This window comes from Pleurodeles waltl, chromosome 11 (assembly GCF_031143425.1).
Source record: "Pleurodeles waltl isolate 20211129_DDA chromosome 11, aPleWal1.hap1.20221129, whole genome shotgun sequence".
NCBI classification, from domain to species: domain Eukaryota; kingdom Metazoa; phylum Chordata; class Amphibia; order Caudata; family Salamandridae; genus Pleurodeles; species Pleurodeles waltl.
Window position 1 is genome coordinate 420,000,761 of NC_090450.1, and position 23,277 is coordinate 420,024,037.

At 43.2% G+C, this 23,277-nt stretch overlaps 1 protein-coding gene across 6 annotated transcripts in view; it reads right to left on the reverse strand.

The window, feature by feature from the left end:
• Positions 1–23,277, reverse strand: part of INPP5D (inositol polyphosphate-5-phosphatase D) — a 662,897-nt gene that overhangs the window by 204,973 nt on the left and 434,647 nt on the right. For all 6 annotated transcript variants that reach the window (XM_069213774.1, XM_069213775.1, XM_069213773.1 and 3 more), the window contains one exon: positions 749–866. In XM_069213774.1, the coding sequence (XP_069069875.1) occupies positions 749–866 (118 nt within the window). The remainder of the gene's footprint in view (positions 1–748; positions 867–23,277) is intronic.

The window sequence follows — 23,277 nt, forward strand, 5'->3', positions numbered from 1 at the left end:
ACATATTGATCAGTTATCTCGTCCTACGGTGTCTCACCACTGGGTCACAAGATTAATTGGCCTAAAACGAGTCCTAAAGTGTATATATTTACATAGAATATTGACTGCTGTTGCCATACTAAAATACAGCAATTATCAGGGTTCAAGAGGTGACTGACGGCCCTGGGTCCCGGAGACACTGCACCTGCTGCACCATTGGCAACCACGCCTCGACCCGAGATAAGGTGATATCATAGTGCTCAGATGACAACTTTTAACTACAAGGGAGGTTTACAAATAAGACAAAAGGGCTTTACAGGACAGACCGATAGCAACATTTTGAAACACTAGGTGTTGCAAACGTAATATTTGCTGTTTCAAAGGAATTAAGGACTTTCCCTTTTAATTTCAGTGCAGCTCAGCCCAGCTACAGGCGGACGATTGATAACAAAGCAGCTCGGTTTGGTGAGGAAAAACTACATTTGTTTACGAAGACCGACAGAGCATAAGAAAACATATTGTGGCAAATCCTTCTTCCATAGACAGACTGTAGTTGGGATTGTGACAATTCAGCCATTAATACACACGGTTTAGTGATATTATTTATGCTCATTAATTCTTCAGGACCCAACACAGTAGTGTTGTCCAGGTAATGTCACTCACCTTCACTGTGCCTTTCTAGCTCCTTGTCCTTTCACAACATTAATAATAACCCTCACCCTCACCCTCATGGAGTACTCTAAAAAACTCCACTTCTCTCTCCACTTACCAAGTGTGTTGGCGATCCCGGTCTTCACTGAGCTAGTGCAGACATGGCTGATCCGGTTGTCATGCTCCTGTTTTGCCAACACAACAATCCTGATATTCCAGAGAGTCTGGATTGTGACCTGGTGGAGAAATCAGACATGATATCACCGACATACAATAGAGCATGTGTGAGTTCTGGTAAGTCACACCTTCCAGTTAAGCTGTAGATTCCAGATTTGATTGGATGGAAAAAGGTACCTTATTAAATTCATTACATGCTCACCGTTCAACAGCACTAAAGCCACGTTGCAGATGGAAGTGGGTGCAATTTATGCTCAAATCCAATTCACACCTTGTCAATGATGCCACTGAATCTGGCACTAGTGATAACACATGAAACTGTCAAATGAAAAGGTTACTTCCCCGCAAGTATGCTATTGCAAGGTTCTGTACTATGGACATCTAATTTGTACCCTTCATCTTGTTGCGGGACTAAAAAGTGCTCCTCAAAGGTGTGCATCAAATGATGTACATCAATGCTAACAGGAGCTCTTATACAGTTTACAGATATTTCTCTACATGGATGCTCACCATCACCACATCTTTCATAAAAGAGGGTGTTGGTGTAATGAGATATAGGTGAATACCAAGAGAAAACCTTGGACTAGGAGTACCATGAGAGAGTCTTGGCATAAGATTAACAGACTCACCATCAAGGAAACATCAACCAACTCCTACGTAATGACCTTCATCTATTTCTAACCAATTGGTAGATTCCTTAGTAAGAGGAACAAATAAGAAAGGAGATTAAAAAGGTAGTTTTGGGAAGACTTCAACCTTAGTAGGCAAATACATTTCTTGAGACCCCTTGGATGAATTGTGCACCACTCTAAAGAGGACAGCCCCACTTATTTGACATTACAACATATCACTCATTGACAACGCTGTTTGTTGACATGGCCTCTGTGTCCATCTTCTCGTCCCAGTCCTTATATAATTGAGGCCAAACCTCCTGACTAGATTAGTATCCCCTAAGTTTTAACTAAAAAAAAAAAACATACCTCTAAATTCAAAGTATGTCCTTCCTTTCTTTCTATAATATATTCCACTTGCTCCTTACAACCTCCAACCTTTCCCTCTCTCAATAACCTTGTTCCTGTCTCCCTCAGAGATGTTGTTCTCTATGCTAGCTTAGTTTTTCTTTTTATAATAAATTATGTCAGGTTACTGATTCAGTTTTCAGACACTGTTCTGTTCATTTGGTGGTGGGGAAAAGGCCAGCGTATATTTCCTATTTCCCCATAGTTGGAGAAAAAGATGTTTTAAAGTCTGCCTCGCTCTAGCAGACCACACAGCATTAGAAGAAATCACTCTAAGCTGTAGCAGAACCAAAGCAGCTTTGGTGAGGGAGAAGTTCACAATTTCACCTTGCTAAGGTGCTACAACTAGAGCTGGGAGGGTATATAAACTCTTTATTTGGCTTAAAGCCTTAAAAGTATAAAACATGGGTAACTATACAATAGTTCATAGAGTTAATCTGTTACATGACGTATTCCCACACAGTGTTCTTAATTCGTAACATTTCATATTTACAATGTCCCTCTAACATAGATCAATACATTTTCCTAACCCACATACGAATTTCAATTTCCTGCTGATTTTACAAGGTACATTGTGCAAACCCGCTTAACTCAATTATATTTCTAATAAAACCATAGTTAATATAATTTACATATGGCGCAACGCTAAATAAAGTAGCAGTGCTTTTACTTGAAACCTACATATTATACAAGACCAATATCCTGTATTACAATCATTCAATCTAACTTAAAAACAATACATTTATAAACTCTTAATTCATCTAAACAAAAATACCATCTCATGTTCAAAGATTCACATACTACATTTTACGGCGGCCCTGTAAGCCCTGCTAAAACCTGCGTATTTCAATTAAAAATCGGCCTAGCGCAAACGTTACATTAAAATTCTCGTGTCTACTAGTAGCTTAAGCGTTTGATCTCGATTTGTAATATTATAGTCCATAAAAATTGTTTTTAAAACTTCTTACGCACTTCTAAAAACCAACAACAGTCCAATAAAATATGTTGGGCACTGCATTTTTGTTTTATGCCACATGTACATAAACCCTGATCATCCTTAAGTATGGTTTTTGTTTTGGGGACCATATAGCTGGGGTTTAGCCCGACTCTAAATTGTAACACTGCATCTCTTAGTCTTGGATTGGGTAGGGCCTCTATATAAGAGACATTTTCGGCATTCCTCCACCCACTTACCATAAACTGGGTGGAGATTTTTCTCTCCAGGTACTCTACATCTGCTTCTCTTTCCCTTTCATTTGCCATTGTACGCAGCACCTGCTTAGGAATTTGTTCTCTGCACCACTGGTTTCCAGGTAAGCCTAAGAGGACACCAATTTCTTCTAACCGCCCTCTCACTTGTAATGCCCAGTGTAACTCACTTTTCTTTATTTCTGTTTAACAAAGTCTTGCGATCTTAGAAATTCCCTCTTCTCTCAAGCTCCACCAAAATATCGACGCGGCCTGCATTCCCTGGTAGGTTAATGCTGTCATTTGACATTCCGCCCTTATAGCTTGTATCATACTTGAGGGCGGCAGCGATAGCATGCGTTTTATGCATTTACGTTCTTCTGCCTCCCAACTTTGCCTCCCAGAGAGTGTTAGGGCCTCCACCCCATATTGGAATTGAGGGCGTACCATAGCAGTAAAAACAGACACCACAGGACGGAGGGACGGCCCCCCATATTTACTGCTAAACTGTTTTAACCCCCATACCGATGTTAAAGCTTTTCTTTAGAGCGTCAAAATATTCTTGCTATATTAATTCAGAGTCAAACTACATGCCTTTTTCTCCTCCCAGAAAGTAGGTAAATACACTCTTCTTTATCCCTATTGCCATTATTTTCGTTTTATCCATATTTACTACAACTTTTTTCCTTATCACTGTAAGAGTTAAACACATCTAATTTTCTTTGAAGTCCTAGCTCCGTCATATCAACTATCACCCGGTCATCCACATATAATAAACAGGAGATATGAACTCCGTACATTTTTGGGAATAAGCCTTTAGCCTCCTTTAGCAAGCCTGGTTAGTCTTATAAAAATATAGCAAATAATAAAGGGGCTAGGACACAACCTTGGCGCAAGCCATTCCTTATAAGAATCTTCTTTATGAGTGAACCACTCGTATCTAAAATTACTTGGGCCCAGTTATGTGAATGCACACACTGAAGAAGAAATAATAGGTCCGAATCAACCCCCAACCGTTCTAACATATCCCATAACAGTTTTATAACCACCAAAACAAACACGGCACGAAAATCGTCAAAACAGCAGAATAGATTTCCTCGCATTTCAATTGACTTTTTTGCTAATGACCAAAGACTGAAACAGTGGTCTATTGTCAAGTGACCTTCCTTGAAACCACCTTGCTCTATCAAATCATTTTTCGCTGCCCAGGATTTAATTTCCCCCAGCAATAACCTTGTGAAAACATTTTCGCCTACATCTAATAAACTAACTAGGCAATCATTTTTTGGTTGTGTTGCGTCATCCTTTTTATAGGTCGGTCTAATAATGGCACACTTCCAAATCTCAGGGAAACAACGGTGATCAAAAATTTTATGAAACGTAGCATAAAAGAATTTGGCCCACCAGACGATATTATTTTTTATTATCATTGCTGGAAAATTATCTGGGCCCGCAGCTTTAGTTAGTTTAAGCGCTGCAACTGGTTGTTTTATCTTTTGTAGGGAAAAAGCTGATCTTACATCCCCACCTATCTTCATATTAACTCCACATTCTCCCTCTATGTCCATTCCTCTGTGTACAGTGCACAAGTGTTTATTCCAGTCATCTTCACCAACCAAACACTGCATAGTTCCTGTAGCTTTTCCCTACCTTATTAACTGCCAGAATCTCCTAATATCCTGTATTCTTATCACATCTACAATTACCTCCCAATTCCTATTTATATTCTCCCTTTTCCTCTGCCTTAAGATTGTTTTATAACCTTGTTTTGCTAAACGGAGCTTCTGTTCTACTTCTGTAGTGCGTCTTTTCTTAAATTCCCTTTCTAATTTCTGCACCTTCCACTTGTGGCTCCTAGACTCCTGGTTATACCATGTATTTTTATTGGCCCTGTATACTTCTCCCTTCGTCTTTTTCTCCTGCGTTGTTTTTAGCTTTACTTTTAAACAATCAACTATTAACTCAATTCCCCTATTGTATCCCTTAAAAGCATCATTTGGGTCTTCCTCTGTACTGATATCTCTATAATATACTGTCAATTCATTAAGCACTTTTAGACTACTGTTAGAAAATGGGTTATTGGTAAGGGCAGGTAAGTACCTACACTTAGGAATAGGCCACTAACCTCCACTTAGGTCCAGTTAGGTCTCAGTAAATTAAACCCAGCTCAACCCTTGGTAGCTTGGCAACGCGCGACAAGGCTTAACTTAGGAGACAGAGTGTAAAGCATTCAAATATCACAAAACAGTAATTAAATAAAACACAGGAACAGTTTAAAAATCCAAAATCAATTTATAAAAATAGATTAGATTTTTATCTTTAAAATGACACCAAAACGAATAAAATCAGATAAGGGGAACCGGAGATATGATTTTTTAAAGACTTAATGCTTTCTTGAAGCAGTAGAAGACAGCTAAAGTCCTTTTAGTGGTGAAGCCCAAGTGTGCAGCTGGTGCAGTCCTCCAGAGTGCAGTGTCCAGGTGTAGGTCAGGGGTCCAGCAGGGCAGTCCTTCTTCCTTGTTGGAATCTGATAGGGATCTGAGGTGTGGGTGCAAGTCTGCCAGTGTTATCCTTGCTCCTGGGTGAAAAACAGGGGGGTTCTGGTTCTCCAATCAGAGGCAGGGTCCTTCCCCCTGTGATGACCCCTTCCTGGGAAGTGTGGAAAAAATCAATCCCAGGGAGCAACATTCCTCAAAAATCCATCATGGCTGAAAGTGATTTTTGGAGGTTACATCTGGCTGAACCCACCCAACTAAAAATCATAAACACTCCCCTCTCCTAATCTAATCAAGGGGGCACCTAATTGGGGTTGCAGGATGTGAGGGTGTTTCTGGGTTGCTCCAAATGTCCTTCTCTGCCTTTGAAGACCAGTTTGGCAGCCCTCCCCTTCCTGCTTCACCATCTGCTGAGGGGAGACCTCCTCCCCCAGGCACATCTCTTTGTGTGGAGCCAGGCCACTTCACACCTCATCAAGGCAGTCTGGCCAGGCTGTCAGAGGCTGGCCGATCACAGCACAGCAGCAAAAACACTGCAGGGCTGAAGTTGGCAACTTTACAGGTAAAGTTTAAAACTCTTTACCTGAACAAGTTATATTAAATCCAACAACTGGAAGTTTTGGGACTTATTATAACAATTAATTTGATGCCAAACTTCTGGTATCTGTTACTTAAGGGGACTTTAAAAATTAAAATAAAGTCTCCCCATTCTAGCCTATGGAGTCTATTCACCACAATGAGGGGAAAACAAATTTGGCTGTTTTACCTCACCAGGGCTTATCAAACTATTTGTATAAGGTCCCTGCTTATAGTTACATGGCACCCAGCCCTAGGGACACATAGGGCAACCTTAGGTGTGACTTATATGTAAAAATAAGGTAGTTTAAGACTCTGGAACTACTTTTAATTCCAAAGTCGAATTTGCAAACAGCTTTAACTTAAAAGCAGCCAGCAACGCAGGCCTGCCTTTAAAATGACACTGGACACCTCAGCAGGTGCAGTGCCTATGCTGGGGTCCCTAAACCTACATGCCCTACCATATACTGGGGACAACTAGGTAGGTTGACTTAGCCAATTATAATTAGCCTAATTTGCATACTGATTTTACACAGAGCACAGGCCCTGGGACTGGTTAGCAGTACCCAGGTCACCATCAGAGTCAGGAAAACACCAACAAAAAGTGGAAAATGGGGGCAAAAAACTTCGGGGCCTCTGCAATCAGCCCTGTTCTCTCACAACTACTTTCTGTAATTCGGGTGGTTCTCCTACGTGGATATTCTACCTTCTCTTTCTCTCTGGGCATTGTTTACTAGCCCAATTGTTAGCCAAAGAGGCCAATGATCGCTGCCCTCTAGGTGGTCAATTCCAAAGTCTAATACTTCTCCAAAATGGCAAGTATTTATGAAGGCATAATCAATAGGGCACTCCTGATTGCCTATTCGAAAGGTTTGCTTTGCTGGGCGATCCGTCTTCATATGTCCTTTTATGCAGAACAGACCTAGAGATCCTAGGGTTCTTACTGAAGACAAGTCCCGGGCGATACATTCTACAGTTGGAAAAATACGATGCGGAATTTGTGTGGCTGCTAGCAGCTCCTTATACAATTTATCGCTAACATACAGGTCAAGTTTATGGTTAAAATCTCCCAGCATTGGGATCAAGTGTTTTGCTTTATCTGTACATATCACTTCCAAATCTTCCTCAAACAATCCCCGCTGGATATCACAATCATGTTTCATCCCTGGTTGTATATATACGTTAATTATCATGAGCTGTCTGGACCCTCCAATATTATAGTAGAGGTCTACTTGTCCCGCCAGTAACAAACGCCATTTAGTTTTTTAACTCTGTGAGTCTATTCACTATTCTTGATGAAGTCAGCGTTATTAGGCCCCCTCTTGCTGAGTTGCACCCCTAAATAGCCTCATAAAACCATCTATTGGTTCAGGTTCTTCACACAACCAGGTTTCCTGGAAACACATTATATCACACTTTTCCAGCCCTCCTTTAAATAGATCTTGTTTTAAGTGTTTTTTATAGCCTCCTAAGTTCCAGGAAAAAATCAAATGGCTGTGCGCAGCGCTTAATTCCTAGTCCACATCACTCATCTCCCACCCGCTGTGATTATCAATGGGGTTTACAAGGGGCTCAAAGCGGTTCCTCAACTTTGGGTCATTATACTCTGTGGCAATAGTTACTCCTAATCTGCCCTTATTACCATCCACATACGTTCTTTTATTTTTACAACCTGCAAAGTTGTACCGCACTTGGTTGGGGAGCAGACCTGCATGGCACTTAAGGGCTCTACTAATTCTTTCCTGGCTCTGGTTCACTTAATTGAACCAATCTTATTCCCCCCTTCATTAACTCCATCTCTGCTCGCAATACCAATTGTCTGACACATTCAGAGTAAAAGAGAATCTTTGTCACCTCTGACCCTTCCGGGTTTAAAGTAAACCCTATTTGCTTTATGTCCTCCAACCCAATCTTGCATAAACTTGGACACAAGGCCATAACTTCTAGAAGGCGTCTGTGGTTCAGGGGCTTTAGCTTTCTCCACTGTTTTCTCCCAATCTCCCTTCCCCAGGGTTCCAAATATATCCATCTACTCTTACTTCCTTTTGGACTGTCCAATTTCCTCTTAATTCCAGGGCCTTTCTGTGGTGATAAAGTCCTACCCTTCTCCTGGCAAACTGAATTATCTACTTCTCCGCTTTTCCCCCTTTTTACCACTCTTCTAATAGTATTCTCTTCCTTTTTTTCCCTTCTTTCCCTTCTTTCTTTCGTTACCACTCTTTGAGAATACTTCTTCCCTTTTACTAGCTGAATCTCTTCTATATGTGGTACACTAAGTGCCTTTTGCGGAGTGCTCCCCCTAGTTGGGGCAACCACTTCCCGCTCATGTCCTTGGATTAGTCTTAATTTCTTATCCCTAACTACATTCCCCCCTCTCTCTGTGGGCCCTTTGCACCCAGTGTTTCTTTGCTTACTCTGCTTGCTTCTTTGGGGATTATGATAGGGTCTGTAGGGTCTATGTCCCCTCGTTCCCAATCCGCGACTCCTTTTTATCAGTAGCATTGGTTGTTTAGAAACATATACTGAAGGACACTCTGTTAACTTTATTGTGTCTCCTAACTCTCCTTCTCTACTTTCATTTGGGGTGCCTGTCTCTTGATCCCTTTTCTCCAGCGCAGGTTGTATTAGTACCAGCATGCAGCTGTGGATTTGTTTCAATTGCTCCGTTATTACTTGTAATTGATTTTTAAGTACTTTACTCAAGCCATTGTTTGCCATCTGTACCTCTAGGATAGCCTGTAAGGTTTTCTGCATTAGAAACATTACATCTAGTAAGGATTCAGCAGGTACGGCAGTGGTATCTAAAGCAAGGGCTGGCTGCCTAAACGAGGGAGAAGACGGCAAGAGTGTATCCATTTTACTTGGACCTATGATGCCCCTCCAAAACCCTCCTTCTCTTCCTTTCTACCTAATACAGAAAAAAAACCATTTTTCCACTAGCGGAGCGCTATCCCTTACTTGGGATGATAGGCATAGTAAGGAGAACTGCCTAGGTTTCAATGAGAGCCTCCCCCCAATAATCTCCTCTGCCCCCCCAGAAATAAATCCTCTCTCTGAAGCGAGTCTAAGGTCTGAGAGTCATTCCTTATGGACTGTTCAGTTTCACTCTGATTAAAATCAAAAATAATTTTCCCCTTTGACACCTGTGTCACACTGGGGATCTTTTTAAAATATTTCCCCACAAATTCTTTAATTGATGCCCCCAGTGGGGTTACAGCAGATCTTTCTTCATTGTCTCTCTGAGCATCCTCTTGTTGCAAAGTCTGGAGTATATTTTCTCCTTCTTGACTGCTAGCTTTTACCCCCGGAGGATGATTCATATTCAGGACTTCCTTTATTTTAAAAACTGCCTTCGATCCCTTCTTTGTGCCACAAGTACCACGTGTGAGAGCTTTGTTCGCCGGCATGCTATATGCTGTATGTTGTATGTCTATATGCTGTATGTTGTATGTCTACCGCCTGCAATGTATACTGCAATAAATACTGTAAGGGACTCCTGGGTAAGGACTGGTGAGGGCAGATCACCTGAGAAAAGAAAGCTGCACTGGTCTAATGCCAGCCGCTTCCGCTCCACCTCAAAAACCTGACGCTCTGAGCCATACCTTTCCTTCCGAGGCCCTACTTTAATACTCCCAGGTCTCCTTGTCTCGGCTTGATCAATACTGGTTGCAGATTTTACAGTACTTCCGGGCCCAGGTGAAAATCTCAGGACTCTGGACGGATGGAGCCACTTATGCCACTTATGGGGTTAGCACCGGCTAGCAGGCCTACCGCAGAGCATAAGGGCTGGACTGGAAGCCCACTAGTTGCTTAATTATAATTAAGCTAGCATTAATTAATTGATTGAGCAGGCAACCAGGCAAACCAGGGTGAACCAGGGCAAAGCAGGGTGTTCGTCCCACCGCCCCTGCCGTGCCATGCGGCACTGACGCTGTCTCTCTCCACTACTGCTACTGCTCCCTCAGCCTTTACTGCATTTACTGCCTTTACTGCCTTGCCACTGCCCCGTTACCCACTACCTGCCCCTCCTGGGGAACCTGGGGTACCACGGGCATCCATCAGTAGTCAATAGGCAGTGGGTACAGGCAGACATGAAGCAGTCACAAAGCAAGCGTGAGGCGTGAACCTACTCCGTCTTTTCTCTTCCTCTTCGCAGCAGTGCCGGGTCACAGTAGGCAAAGGATGCTGCGAAGCCGCGATACAGCTCCCTAGCCCCCTCGCGACCTTGCGGCATCGTCTTCCCGCATCTTCCCCTCTTTCCATTGCAGCTGTCCAGCTGTACCAGGGTCAAGGCCCCCAACTGGTCCCAACGGGCGCAAGCAACGGGCGTGATTCCCCACTTCTGGCTCCTCGCGATCCTCCCACAGCTGGGAGGAAAATATCAACTTGGTGGAATTTGCTATTATATATCCTCACTATAGTAGGCAATGCTGAAAAGCTGGAATCAGGCTTGTCAACAATGTATACAAGTTTCACTTTCTGTGGTAGAGTGAGAAAAGGTTTCTAGGTTGTCATGCAACAATTAATAAGCAAGAGTTCTAGTGGTGAAACCATTTTGAGCACTTTCTATTCCTAATGAAAGGCAGAAAGTGTGTCGAAAAGAGGCATCATGTTTCTGAAAAGCTTGTTCCTTCTGCTGCGGATGGAGACATGCTAAGATATCTCAAGAAGAGAGCTTCAGGTTTTATTTGTGGATGCAGTAGCTGTTGGTTTAAGGAATCAGGCCAGCACCCCTACTCCAAAAAGCTGGCTAAATATGCTGATACAAATAGAAATTTGATTCGCTTCCTAATGGAGGAGGAATGTATATAATAGGGCACAGAGCCACACAAAGTTATTGTCCATATCAGATAAATGTTGGGATTTCAGGAGCCACAACTTGATGTCCAGTGGAAGATTCCCTACCCTTGTATAAAACAATTAAAGGTACTATGATGACATAATGCGAAGATATTGTTTAATCCAGCTTTCCCTCTTTTCTTGAAAAGTGTTATAAACTGGCTGAATTTGAGGAAGAATCGCCCCAAACACCCAAAGTAAATTCAGTCTTTTTGAGTATAAACCCTCCTTGTTCATTAGCTTCAGTACTTCTTCCTCATTCAGAAACAAGAAAATTGAGGATGCTATGAACTGTTCTTCTGCAACCTCCAATCATTTTAGTTTTGAATTCATGCAGCGGATGGTGCTGAAACGGCACTAAAAGACTTTCATGCACTTGACAGCATGCAAGATGGAGAGGATCCTACTTCTTTTTTGAGAACTATAGCGCTCATGATCGATTTGCTTTACTCAGATACCACTTTTGATCTATTATAGATTACTAGTAGTGCTTCCAAGGCTGCCTTGACAACTACATGCCATTTATGGATGAAGCCATGGAGATTGAAAGACAGTCAATGGATCCTGATTAATCAACTGCCTTTCTTTGGGCTGAAAGTATTCAGTGCTGACTTGAATGACTGCACTCAAATGTTAACAAAGGGCAATATCTTACAACCTGTTAGGATAAAATCCAAGACATTTCGTGGCAAGCACTGAGGCTGCACCATCAAACAAATCCCAGTCCCAGATTCTGCGAATCCAACAAACTCAAAAAGAATAACTATGCTTCTGGTCAAGTTTCAGGTAGTATTCATCATTTCTACGAGTCTCTGTAAGTTTGGATTCCATTAATTCAAGACTGATGGGTCTTGAAAATCGTTGCATCTGGATATTCCATTAATTTTGTTTTTCCTCCCGCCAAGTCGCTGTTCTGAGTTACACCTTTTCTTTGGCTTCAGCTACATGAAAAATCCCTTTGTAAAGGAATAAACTCTCTCGGCTGTCCCAGAACGAGGAGCTAGGGTTCTGAGCTTTCAAGCTCAAAGGAAACTCATAATGTATTATATTCTTTTCTTGGTTCCATATCTGGATGGAGACTTTTATCTAATCTTTGATTTAAAAGAAATCTGCTAATTTGTAAAGCACATGTCATTCAAAATGATCTATCTTCAGCCATCATTGTTCTAATATCTACAAGGAATTTTCTAGTGACTCTCGATCTACTTTCTCTTTCATATTCTTCTGAAAAGTCATAGGGGGTCATTTTGACCCTGGCGGTCCGAGACCACCAGGGCTAAAATGACGGAAGCACCGCCAACAGGCTGGCGGTGCTTCCTGCCCTATTACAACCGCGGTGGAAGTGCCGCCGTCGCACCGCCGGGGCCGGCGGTTTCCCGCCATTTTAGCCCCGGCAGTGATAATCCGCCAGGGCAGCGCTACCCTGGGGATTATGACACCCCTACCGCCAGCCCTAACAGGGCCCCGGCCAGCTTTTCACTGTCTGCATAGCAGGGTGCATGGGTGCAGGGTCCATTAGGAGCCGGCTCCTATGTTGCGACCTCATCCCCGCTGGGCCGGCGGGCGCAAACTTGTTTTGCGCCCACCGGCCCAGCGGGGATGTCGGAATGGGGGCCGCAGGAGTGCCGCTGCATTGGCGGCCGCACGGCGGTCGCCCGCCAAGGTCGTAATGACCTCTTAGATGTCTGAGATTTACAGTGGAGGAGAACATCACCAGTTAGGTGCTCTTCCCTTCAGGATTGCATCTGCACCAACGTTATTCACAAGGGTATTGGTACCAGTTGTGGCTTTGTCACAATTTGAAGGGCTTTCAATATGTCCTTACTTAAATGGTCGGTTAATTTCTGTTCCTTTTCTTTGTGAATCAGACTCTGAAATTCTGTAGTAGTTTTAAAAAATTGAGCTTTCTCCTGGGCATAGCAAAATCTCAAGTGGCCCTATGCAAAAAAGGCAGATTGTTGGCACTCTGTTGAGAACAGATTTAGATCTGGTATTTCTTTAAAAGGATCAAAGAATAAGATTACAAGACAAACTGAGATTCTTGTTAAATCACCAGAGGGCAACATTTCAGATTTCAGAGTTGGTACACATTCAGAGCTTCATGCCAGTCATGGCAGCTGTAGTTCCATAGGCAATAGTTCACATCAAACGACTAGTGAAACATCTCTTAGAGTACTGGAGTCTGGGTTCCAATCAGCTAAAGACATTGATTTCAGTTCCCCCTTCATTTCATTAAGCTCTAGAGTGATGGCTGATTCCGGAGCATCATCAAAAATGGGTTCCTTGTGGGATTTCATGTTGCAAGGATGCTGGTCACAGGTTCAGGCAGGCAGCAATTTTGCAAGCTCTTCTGGTGTTTGCACATCATCTCCAGGGACTAGCGCTATTGATTTTCACAGATGATATAGTAACTATATCATACCCAAATTATCTAGGGGAACAAGGGCTCCTTCTTTGGCCAAGGAAGCTCATTTTTTGCTGGGGCAGAGATCCATCTGCTTTCCCTTCAAACCTCATACCTTCCAGGAAGCAAAAATGTGGTGACAGATCAGCTACACAGTTTTCCTCCTCAACATAATTACATCCATCTAAGAAAGCTTTTCAGTGGATAATGAAAAAGCTAGGCCTTTCCTGGAGCTATTTGCCTCCTCAAAAACTTCTCTCCCTCCGAACTTTTGATCAGAGGGGAATTTTCCAGGAGTGGGTGCCCTATCTCTAACTTGACCTTAGGGTCTTCTCTATGCATTTCCATTATTCCCTTCATCCCAAGGGTGTAATAGAAGATTTAGGGGAAAGCAATTTTGCTGGGCATTTTAAATGAGTGGGCTGTAGGAAACACTATTATACCACAGGAACAGGGAGGTTTTAAGGAGAATCACTCAACAACTGACCACTGTTTCCACCTGTGGGCCATTGCAAGAAGAGCCATTGAGCTGAGCAGAGTGTTGTATTGCTGTTTTGTTGATTTTAGCTCCGCTTTTGACTCTGTTGATTGAGCATTGGTGTGGGATATATTAAGAGAATATGGGATCCCTGATGAACTGCTTTTAATTTTGCAGGAACTCCAAAGGGATAATTGGGCCCAAGTTGAACTGGATAGTGGAGGATCCCTTTCAAAGTGAATAAAAATAAGAAAGGGTCTAAGGCAAGGGTGCATGTTGGAACCAACATTGTTTTCCCTGTTCTTTGCAGATCTCCCTAAGGCCCTAGGCCAAACAAATGTGTTTAGCCCAAATATGAACGGTAAACACATTAGTTGTTTTTTGTACGCAGATGACTTAGTGATTTTTGATCTAACAGGAATTGGGCTTCAAAGGAAATTAGATATTTTGGGGGATTGCTGCAAGGGGAAAAAACTAAAAATAAACATGGAGGAAACTAAAGTGCTCCACATAGGGAGGCAAAGACGAAGAATGAGCTGGGAAATTAACAAGATTAAGCTAGAGAGAGTTAATAAATAAAAATATTTAGGGATATGGTTCTTCCATGATTTGGGGTGAAAGGATCATTTGGTCATGACACAAATTAGAGCATTTACGACAGTAGGGAGTCTAAAGAAATTTGATAACCATTATGGAGGGCATTCGTGCCGCCCAGTGTTAAAGGCCTACCAAGCCATGATAAGCCCAATGGAAATGGACCTTTTAATCACTTTAAAGAGATGAGTAAGTGAACAAGATGGTGCCTTCGAGTCGTTGATTGAGAATAAGAAAGACTTCAATAGCTTATGACCAAATTGCTCTGCATGTGCCAGTTTAGACCCCAGATCCCATAAGATATTTGAGAAGGACCTAGCAATTTCCACAGAACTCAAATGGGGTATTTATTTGTATAGATCCCAGTAACAACATTAAAAGCCACCTGCTCTTATTCTGAAACCTAAATGCTGACATTCTGCCATCTATCAGGATATCAGATTAGTCTGAGCAGAGGCAAGCTGGGCAATAGTAGTTACTCTGGTATCCTGCACTCAAGTTCAGAGACTGAAAGAAATTACAAAAACCCTCCACTTGTCAGAAGATCTTGCTTCAAGAGGAGCCAGATTACGTTTCACTGATGAAGGTGGAGTACCTCCATAAATCAAAACTACTGTCTCACGAGGGTTTGTTTTCTTAGGGTGTGAGACGGTCATACCGAACCTGTGTACAAATACTTAATTCACAGGTAAATGGGATCTCGCCCAACCATGAGAAAGTGGTCATGATTTTGTTAGTGAGGTTGGTCACAATGAGCACCTCTTATGAGTGAGACAGGGCCAAGCAGATCACATGAAGAACTGCCTGCTTTTTCATTAAATATTCAAAGTGTCTGCTCGTACTGTCAACATTTAGATTGAGCGCTACCCACAATGTGGACAAGAGAAGGTCTATTACCACACCTCCTGCCGCAGTTCTCAGATAAGAAAGTACAGTCTTTTATTTGATGTAGTACAGGGCTCCTCTGTTATCTGTGGGAGTTATAACTTCCTTATTCTTGATCCCAGGAAAGGCACATTCAGTTACATCATATTTATGGGGAGAGATGTATCTAATCTGTATGCTTCTGTGGGACTTTCAATCTAACTAAATCACCAAGACTTGATGTTAGGGTTTTGCAGTAATGGAATGACGGGAAAGCCAGTGGATGGCTTGTTTCCAAGATCTCCCAAATAAAGTAAACTTATCTGGATTTTGTGAAGTTAATAATAAAACTCAGATCAGCGCCAAAGGGATAGACTGGAAGAGGCCAGGTACTGAGATGCTCCTCTTTTTGGACAGATGCAGTAGAATATATGCTGACGCTGTGGCTAATGATTGAGGAATGTTTGTTGAACACAACCATTCAACGATGCTAAACAGCTGAAAAACTTAAGGCCCTGGTGAGTATTTAGAAATTTAGCAGAAAAAGAAACTGCTTCAGATTCCCCCTTGGTTCAGTTTGTCTGGACTCTGACGTTAAATCATTGCAGCAGTACAGGGAGATATTCACCAGGGACTGAATTCATGCAGTATGCTTTCAGGCCAGGAACAGGAGGTCGTACTGATATGTGACTCACGAGGAGCAAGTGCCTCACTAAGGGCCAGATGTAGCAAACAGTTTGCGAGTCGCAAACGGCGAAAATCGCCGTTTGCGAGTCGCAAACGTGTTTGCTGTGCAGAAATGCATTTTGCGAGTCGGAACCGACTCGCAAAATGCATTTCCGACTCGCAAATAGGAAGGGGTGTTCCTTTCCTATTTGCGTCTCGCAGTGGTATGCAATTCCATTTGCGACCGCGTACGCGGTCGCAAATGGAGTCGCAGTTACCATCCACTTGAAGTGGATGGTAACCCACTCGCAAACTGGAAGGGGTCCCCATGGGACCCCTTCCCCTTTGTGAGTGGACCCAAAAATATTTTTTCAGAGCAGGCAGTGGTCCAAGGGACCACTACCTGCCCTGAAAAAATCCGAAACTAAAGGTTTTGGTTTTTTTTTCGAAGTGCAGCTCGTTTTCCTTTAAGGAAAACGGGCTACACTTGGGGGAAAAAAAACTGCTTTATTTAAAAGCAGTCACGGACATGGAGGTCTGCTGTTCCCAGCAGGCCTCCATCCCTGTGAGTGCCCATAGTCGCTATGGGGGCGCAAATTGCGACCCACCTCATTAATATTAATGAGGTGGGTCTTTGCGACCCCATAGCGACTTGCAGACGATGTCTGAGACACCGTTCTGCATAGCAAATTGCGAGTTGCAATTTGCGAGTCGCTCAGACTCGTAAATTGCAAGTCGCAATTTGCCGGCTTCCTACATCTGGCCCTTGGAGAAGAAAATAATATACCAAATTGAAGCCATGAGGGCCCTGCAACCCGACAGACCGGATCTGAACCGAGAAGCACAAGTGAGTGTGTCTGTGCCAAGAAGCACCAGAAAAAGAGAGAGAGAGAGAGTGTGTGTGTGTGTGTGTGCGTGTGCGCACACGCAATTGGACCCTATATACCACTTCACCCAATCTCAACTCATGAGTCTATAGGTGAACCTTTTTTCCGGGTGTTCTTGCTGAAAATATTGACTGCGACAAGCTAGCATATGGGTCCTTGAAGTCTAGGCACCTCTGGGATCGTCCAATGGTGGTCAATAGGGTCGGACTGACCTATAGGAAATTCTGGCAGTGCCCAAAGAGCTTGTCAGACACATAGGGGGTCATTCTGACCCCGGCGGTCTAAGACCGCCGGGGCCAGGGTCGGCGGGAGTACCGCCGACAGGCCGGCGGTGCTCCCAAGGGCATTCCGACCGCGGCGGTAAAGCCGCGGTCGGACCGGCAACACTGGCGGTCTCCCGCCAGTGTACCGCCGCCCTTTGGAATCCTCCAAGGCGGCGCAGCTAGCTGCGCCGCCGAGGGGATTCCGACCCCCCCTACCGCCATCCAGTTCCCGGCGGTCCGCCCGCCGGGAACCGGATGGCGGTAGGGCGGGTCGCGGGGCCCCTGGGGGCCCCTGCAGTGCCCATGCCACTGGCATGGGCACTGCAGGGGCCCCCATAAGAGGGCCCCTACAAGTATTTCACTGTCTGCTTGGCAGACAGTGAAATATGCGACGGGTGCAACAGCACCCGTCGCACCTTCCCACTCCGCCGGCTCGATTACGAGCCGGCATCCTCGTGGGAAGGGAGTTTTTCCCTGGGCTGGCAGGCGGTCTTTTGGCGACCGCCCGCCAGCCCAGGGAAAAACTTAGAATACCCTCCGCGGTCTACTGACCGCGGTGCGGTATTTCGGAGGGGGGAACTCTGGCGGGCGGCCTCCGCCGCCCGCCAGAGTTAGAATGACCCCCATAGTTGGGCAAGTTTTTCGGCTGTTCCTAAGCCTGATTTATGGTGTGGTATGCCGTTTTTCCCTTGGTATTTTAATGAACATTGCCTGCAGCAAGCAGAAATGTATGCAATCACTGATATCAGGCAAAACACATATTAAGTTTGTCTTTCTCAAAACTGGCCTGATTTGCAAATGTGGGTCACTTTTTTAGCTATCTGATTCGCTAATGTTGGGCAGTTTTATTTGGCGCCTAATGTTCACACATTTATAACTCAGAATTTCTGTGAATTAATGCTTGACAAGTCAGACATTGAGACCACAGATTGCCCCCTTCTGTTTTTGTCTGGTTCTGTTTAAAGTTCATGAATTATCTTGGAAAAATTCGGAATTATATATATGACCTTTAGAAGCCTCCGAAACATAAAAGGCGCCTGTGTTGAACTAAGACTGTGAGTCATTTGGCCCTTATCTGGTGTACATGGGCCACATTTTGGGCACTGTCGAATGGACCTCCAGTAGGCCTGGTAACTGACACACTTTAGCATGGCATTTCTCCTCCATTGACTGGCCGTAATAAACAAAAATTATAGGTAACATAGGAGTACACCCACGCCTTTTCCTATGGAATAACATTGACCATTGATATGTAGCGTAGACCCAAGCAGCTCAGTTACTGCGTTTGGGCTTGAAGGCATATCTTGGCCCCAGAATAAGCTAGCTTTTTTGTTCTAGGGGACTGGAAGTCCTGAAAAAAACATATCTTTGCTTTTTAATGATGTAGCTGTGACTGGATAATGAGTTTTATATGTAATTATCTGTGCCATTTATTGTTTGAGTTGCTAACCTTCCCGCCACCCGCTGGAAGTAATCCTTGCATGTCCAACGTCTTGCCTCTGGAGCGTCAACTATACAAAAACAATAATGTTGCTATTCACTTGCAGTGCAATAGCATCAGATGCCCTCAGACTCCAGCAGTAACCAACAGACCCTGCCACCCCCAAAGATACAGGACAGTTCCTGTTGCCTTGTTGCCTGGCCAAAGACCTTGGGAAACAATCTCACAGGCATCCCAGAATTTTAGGGGGCGTTGCCATAGTCCATGTTATTTTTTGAAGGTGTCCATGCTAGTCAGGGAGTGAGCACTGTTATTCTCCTCTCTTTCTACAAAAAAAGGTGAGTGGATGGCTCAAGTACTGCTGACACAGAGGAGTAGTGTGAAGGACATATGGGATTGTTTTATACAGCAAGGTGTGAATCCTCCTTTCAACTGACCATACTAGCTGGATTTGGCTTAAACAAGTTGTCTGGTTCTGGAACAGGGAACGGGTAACCATATGGTCAGGGGCTTTTGAAACCCCTTAGTGTTTACACACCTTCAGGCTCCTGGATAACGAGTAATTCCTCATAATAAGACCAGCTACACATCATTGTAGTGAAGGCATAGATATAGATTACAATAATTCTTAAAAGCTTAGGAAGCGTGCGAAAACCAATCCAGTTATTCCCAGCCACAGACAACTGTGAGCGTCGATGTGGTATTCTTTGAATTTAAGACTCACCATCCAGGTTTTGAACACTTAACACAAGATTTCCAGAGAGAGGAGTCACTCTTGCATTTTAATTACCTTAAAAGCCTCCGCTTCATATTTGGGATCTCCTTTCAGTCCTGATGTGTTTTTTGATGCAGTTATACAATTAGAGACAGTCTCACACTTCAACCCATAAAAGAAAATAAATTACTGACAGGCAATACACTCCACTTGTAAAAACAGTGCACCAACTGAACACACCCGTTTTTGTGCAGTTTTTTTTTTACATGTGCTATATTTTGTTTTTTCATCTTGTCCGAATCACTTTTGAATGAAAATAGAATTGGCAATTTGGGAAAAAAGATGGAATTACAGAAACTGCCATGAAGATTTTTAATTCGAAAATATGCAAATAACAAAAAGCTTGCTGATAAGAAATACCAACAAACCAGTGATGGTCTTTATTTAACCAGCACTTTCCGAAGAGGCCTTACATTCCAAGTACAAACATACAGCTGGGAAGCAAAACAGGTTAGTGGTCATACTCTGGGTGAAGAGGAGAGCATATGGAGGGACATCTTACAGTGCCTTGCGGCCATCCTCTGGGGTCTCGTTGTGATTGCAATCAATGAGCAGGCATACTGCGTGAAATGGTTGGTGGATCCTACTTTAACTCTGAGACATCACCCGCCACAAGGGTACTTGCATTTGTTGCTTGGGCCACAAATGAGTGACCACAGCATGAGAGGAATGAAGATTGTCCTCAGATAGGGTGCCTCTGTACCATGCTGGCTTTTGGGGAGTTTATTTCAACCAGCCTCCAAGTTTTATCTTTTAGCAAATGCTACAGATAATTTTCTGAGAGACTAAATGCCAGATTTACAAGAAACTGGCCAGCGAGGTGCTTCGCCAAAATCAGTTGAAAGTGTGCATTTGTAGTTGTAACACCAATAAGTCACCCCCCACTCTGATTGTTCACGTAATAGGGGGTAGGTTGTATCCGGAAGATGTATTTATATTTCTGTGACATTTTATTTTGCCTAGAAATTGATCAATCCTAATAGAATATATGCTGTATCAGATAGAGGCTGCATACAGCTTTCCCCTGTGAGTACAATCTCATTACCACTTTGGCATATGCCCTTGCTGAATCTCAGTTCAAAGGTGTCCCTTCACTAATTACTACATCCTAATGAGACCCCATAACACATGGAGGGTCGAAATGTTGTTGACTGGGCTTTAACGAACTCTAATTGCCCCATGTTTTAAGGCTGAAATGGACATTGCTTATTGTTTTTTGTAGAGTCGTTTATGGGTGTTTGTTTGAAACCTGTTTTGTTTTGTTTTGTTTTATACGTTGGTTTATGGATGTCTCTATATGGCACAGGTTCAAGTTAGTGGAACCCCTTTCTTTTGGATACAGAATTGGGTTTGGATATGTATCGGATTACATTATTTTGTGCAACTCAAAGAGAGAGATGCCCCTTTTTCTGTACATTCTGTTGTATATTTATTTATGCCTTTGTGCGTTGTTTACTAACAATAACTAAATAATAGGGATCAGAACCATTGTTTTTGATGTAGTCGATAGCCCATGTTCTTTGTTGACAGGTTAGCCTTTGTGGTAACTTTCTAGGGCCAAAATTAACAGCACCACACCAGTTTTGAAACGCAGGGATGCGCTGTATTAACAAAAATATGGCACACCCATGCAGTTCCCCCTGCGCTGGCACTAAATTAAGCAGCCTGCGCCAACACAGGCATCCTTGCACAATAGTGCAAGGTGACTGCATTGAGTGGTGTGATTGTGTGCAGGGAAGTAAGTGTCCCTTCCTGCACATAACCAATCATCCATGTAATTTTGCTTCTTCTAGGAAGAAAAAGCAAAAAACGAGGAGGAATAAAAGTATTCCTCCTCGTTGTGCCATGCCCCTGGGTGGTGTTAGATTTTGGTACTGCCTCAGGTTTATGCCTTCTTGTAAATCTGGGGCAGCATCATAAGCAATGGGTATTGCGGTGGAACGCCCACCGCAACACTAATTGCACGCCCCTTTGATGCAGAAAACTGCATTGGAGAGGCCCATATTTTCAAGGAAGCGTAAAGCCACAAACAGTGGCCTTACACCATTTGCAAATATGGAGAAGTGGTTAGCACCACCAGACGGTCGCAAAAAGTGACGCTCCGGTGGCACTAGCGCCTTGTAAATCTGGCCCCAAGTCCCTTTTGTCACACACAGGGAAGAACCAAGAACGAGTGACTGCTCCCAAACAGGAAATGCTGTTTGTGCAGGTTGGCAGTTGCAAACTGTTGTAAGTATACATGGCGATAATCGAAAATATTTCAGCATGGCTGCCTAAGCTTAACATGAGCAAGGCATAAAAAAACAGAGGTATAAAGCAGCAAAAGAAAGATGCTAGGTGCATTGAAAAGTCCTACGTTGCATAACATTCTGCGTGAGTGGTGCTGGTCCCCTCTACACAGAAGTGGTGAGAGTACCGTCAAGCAGGGGAAGAGGAATGGGTATGCACTGCATAGACACACATGGTTAGCAGCGTATGCACAACTTTGATGAATAGGTTAGATAATCAGTTTGTGGCCCCACCACTGGTGTCACGGTGCCCATATGTGTGAAATTTGAGCAGACCAGGACATAGGCATATACAAATGTTCCTGGTTAGGCATATTATCTTCAGTCACATGCTTCCTTATTTCTAGACATCAGGTGGAGGACGCGGAAACATTTTTGAACATTTCACACTCACTTTTTTTAACCAATCACTGTTACTAGGAAGAAGTGCCCAATGAAAACAATAATTATGTAAACAATATTATGCTGAGATGCTTCCCTAATACCTTACACCTTGCTGCACCCTCGTATCTCGTTCCAAAGTCGGCAAACTAAACGCACAACAGATGTATATGTCACATGTAAATCCAGAGAAGTAAAGATATGAAAAATAACACTTCCAGCTCCTGCATGGGATCTTTTCTACAAGCTTGCACTGAGACCTGAGGGCGAGGTGGAGGATAAAGAACAGAGTGAATTTTCTTAAGATAATTTTTCCAACGTGAGAGTCTGTTTGTACCGACTACAAACCTATCAAGAGGGTTATACTGCTGAAGACTGACAAAGTCATGGTCTAAAGCGTTATCTAGGAGGATGGGCGACTAGTCAATGGGTAAATAGTAACATTATTTGTTATAAGGTATACATCACCAGAATATCGCGTTCTTAGAGACAGCTTATTCTGAAATATAAGTGCTAAAGGCCTTGAAAAGTTACACCTGACAGTTTTTGGGGGATGGCTACAGATGGTCTGGAAGTGCAGGTACCTGTTTCCCAGGTTTGAAGAGAAATAAGAGAATCCACACAACGAACACACCTATTTATTGTAAGAGACATTTCTGAACATTGGAAAACTAGTGATCAAAACAACAATATAAACAGGGACCGGGACTCCTCTAGAAGAAATTAACATTGAGAATTAGGGTAACAAATACCATATGAAATAAATGAGACAATAACCTTGAACACTGTTGGCAACACTAGCAGAGCAAAACACGTGCCAGCTGTATTGAAATGCAGCTTCATCGTCATAATGAAAGAATGCTTGAAATATTTAAATTGGCCAAATAACCAAGGGCCATATGTACGAACACTTTTTCCCATAGACACAGAATGGGTAAAAACCTTTGCTACATCAGGCCCCAAATGTATAATTTAGCATTTTACTTGGTGTGACGTGCAGAATTCCCTTACTTCTCTTCAACATGGATACTCGTAGTTGTAGGACCCTTCCCAGGGGGATCATCATAAGCATCAACAAATACACATTTTTTCTAACTACCCTTGACAGAGCAAGCTTCCCTGGGTAGTTAGTGGCTCCACTTTCATACTTCCCACCCTTTGCATGAGTTGTTTGCCTTGGTTGTTCCTGTATCTTACTAAAGGCAACTAGATAAGATGCAGATGGGGTACACCTTGGAGCAATCTGTTTTAGTATTGATATAATCGATAGCAGTTTTTACACACTTTCCACAAGTGGCAAACCATTGAAAGG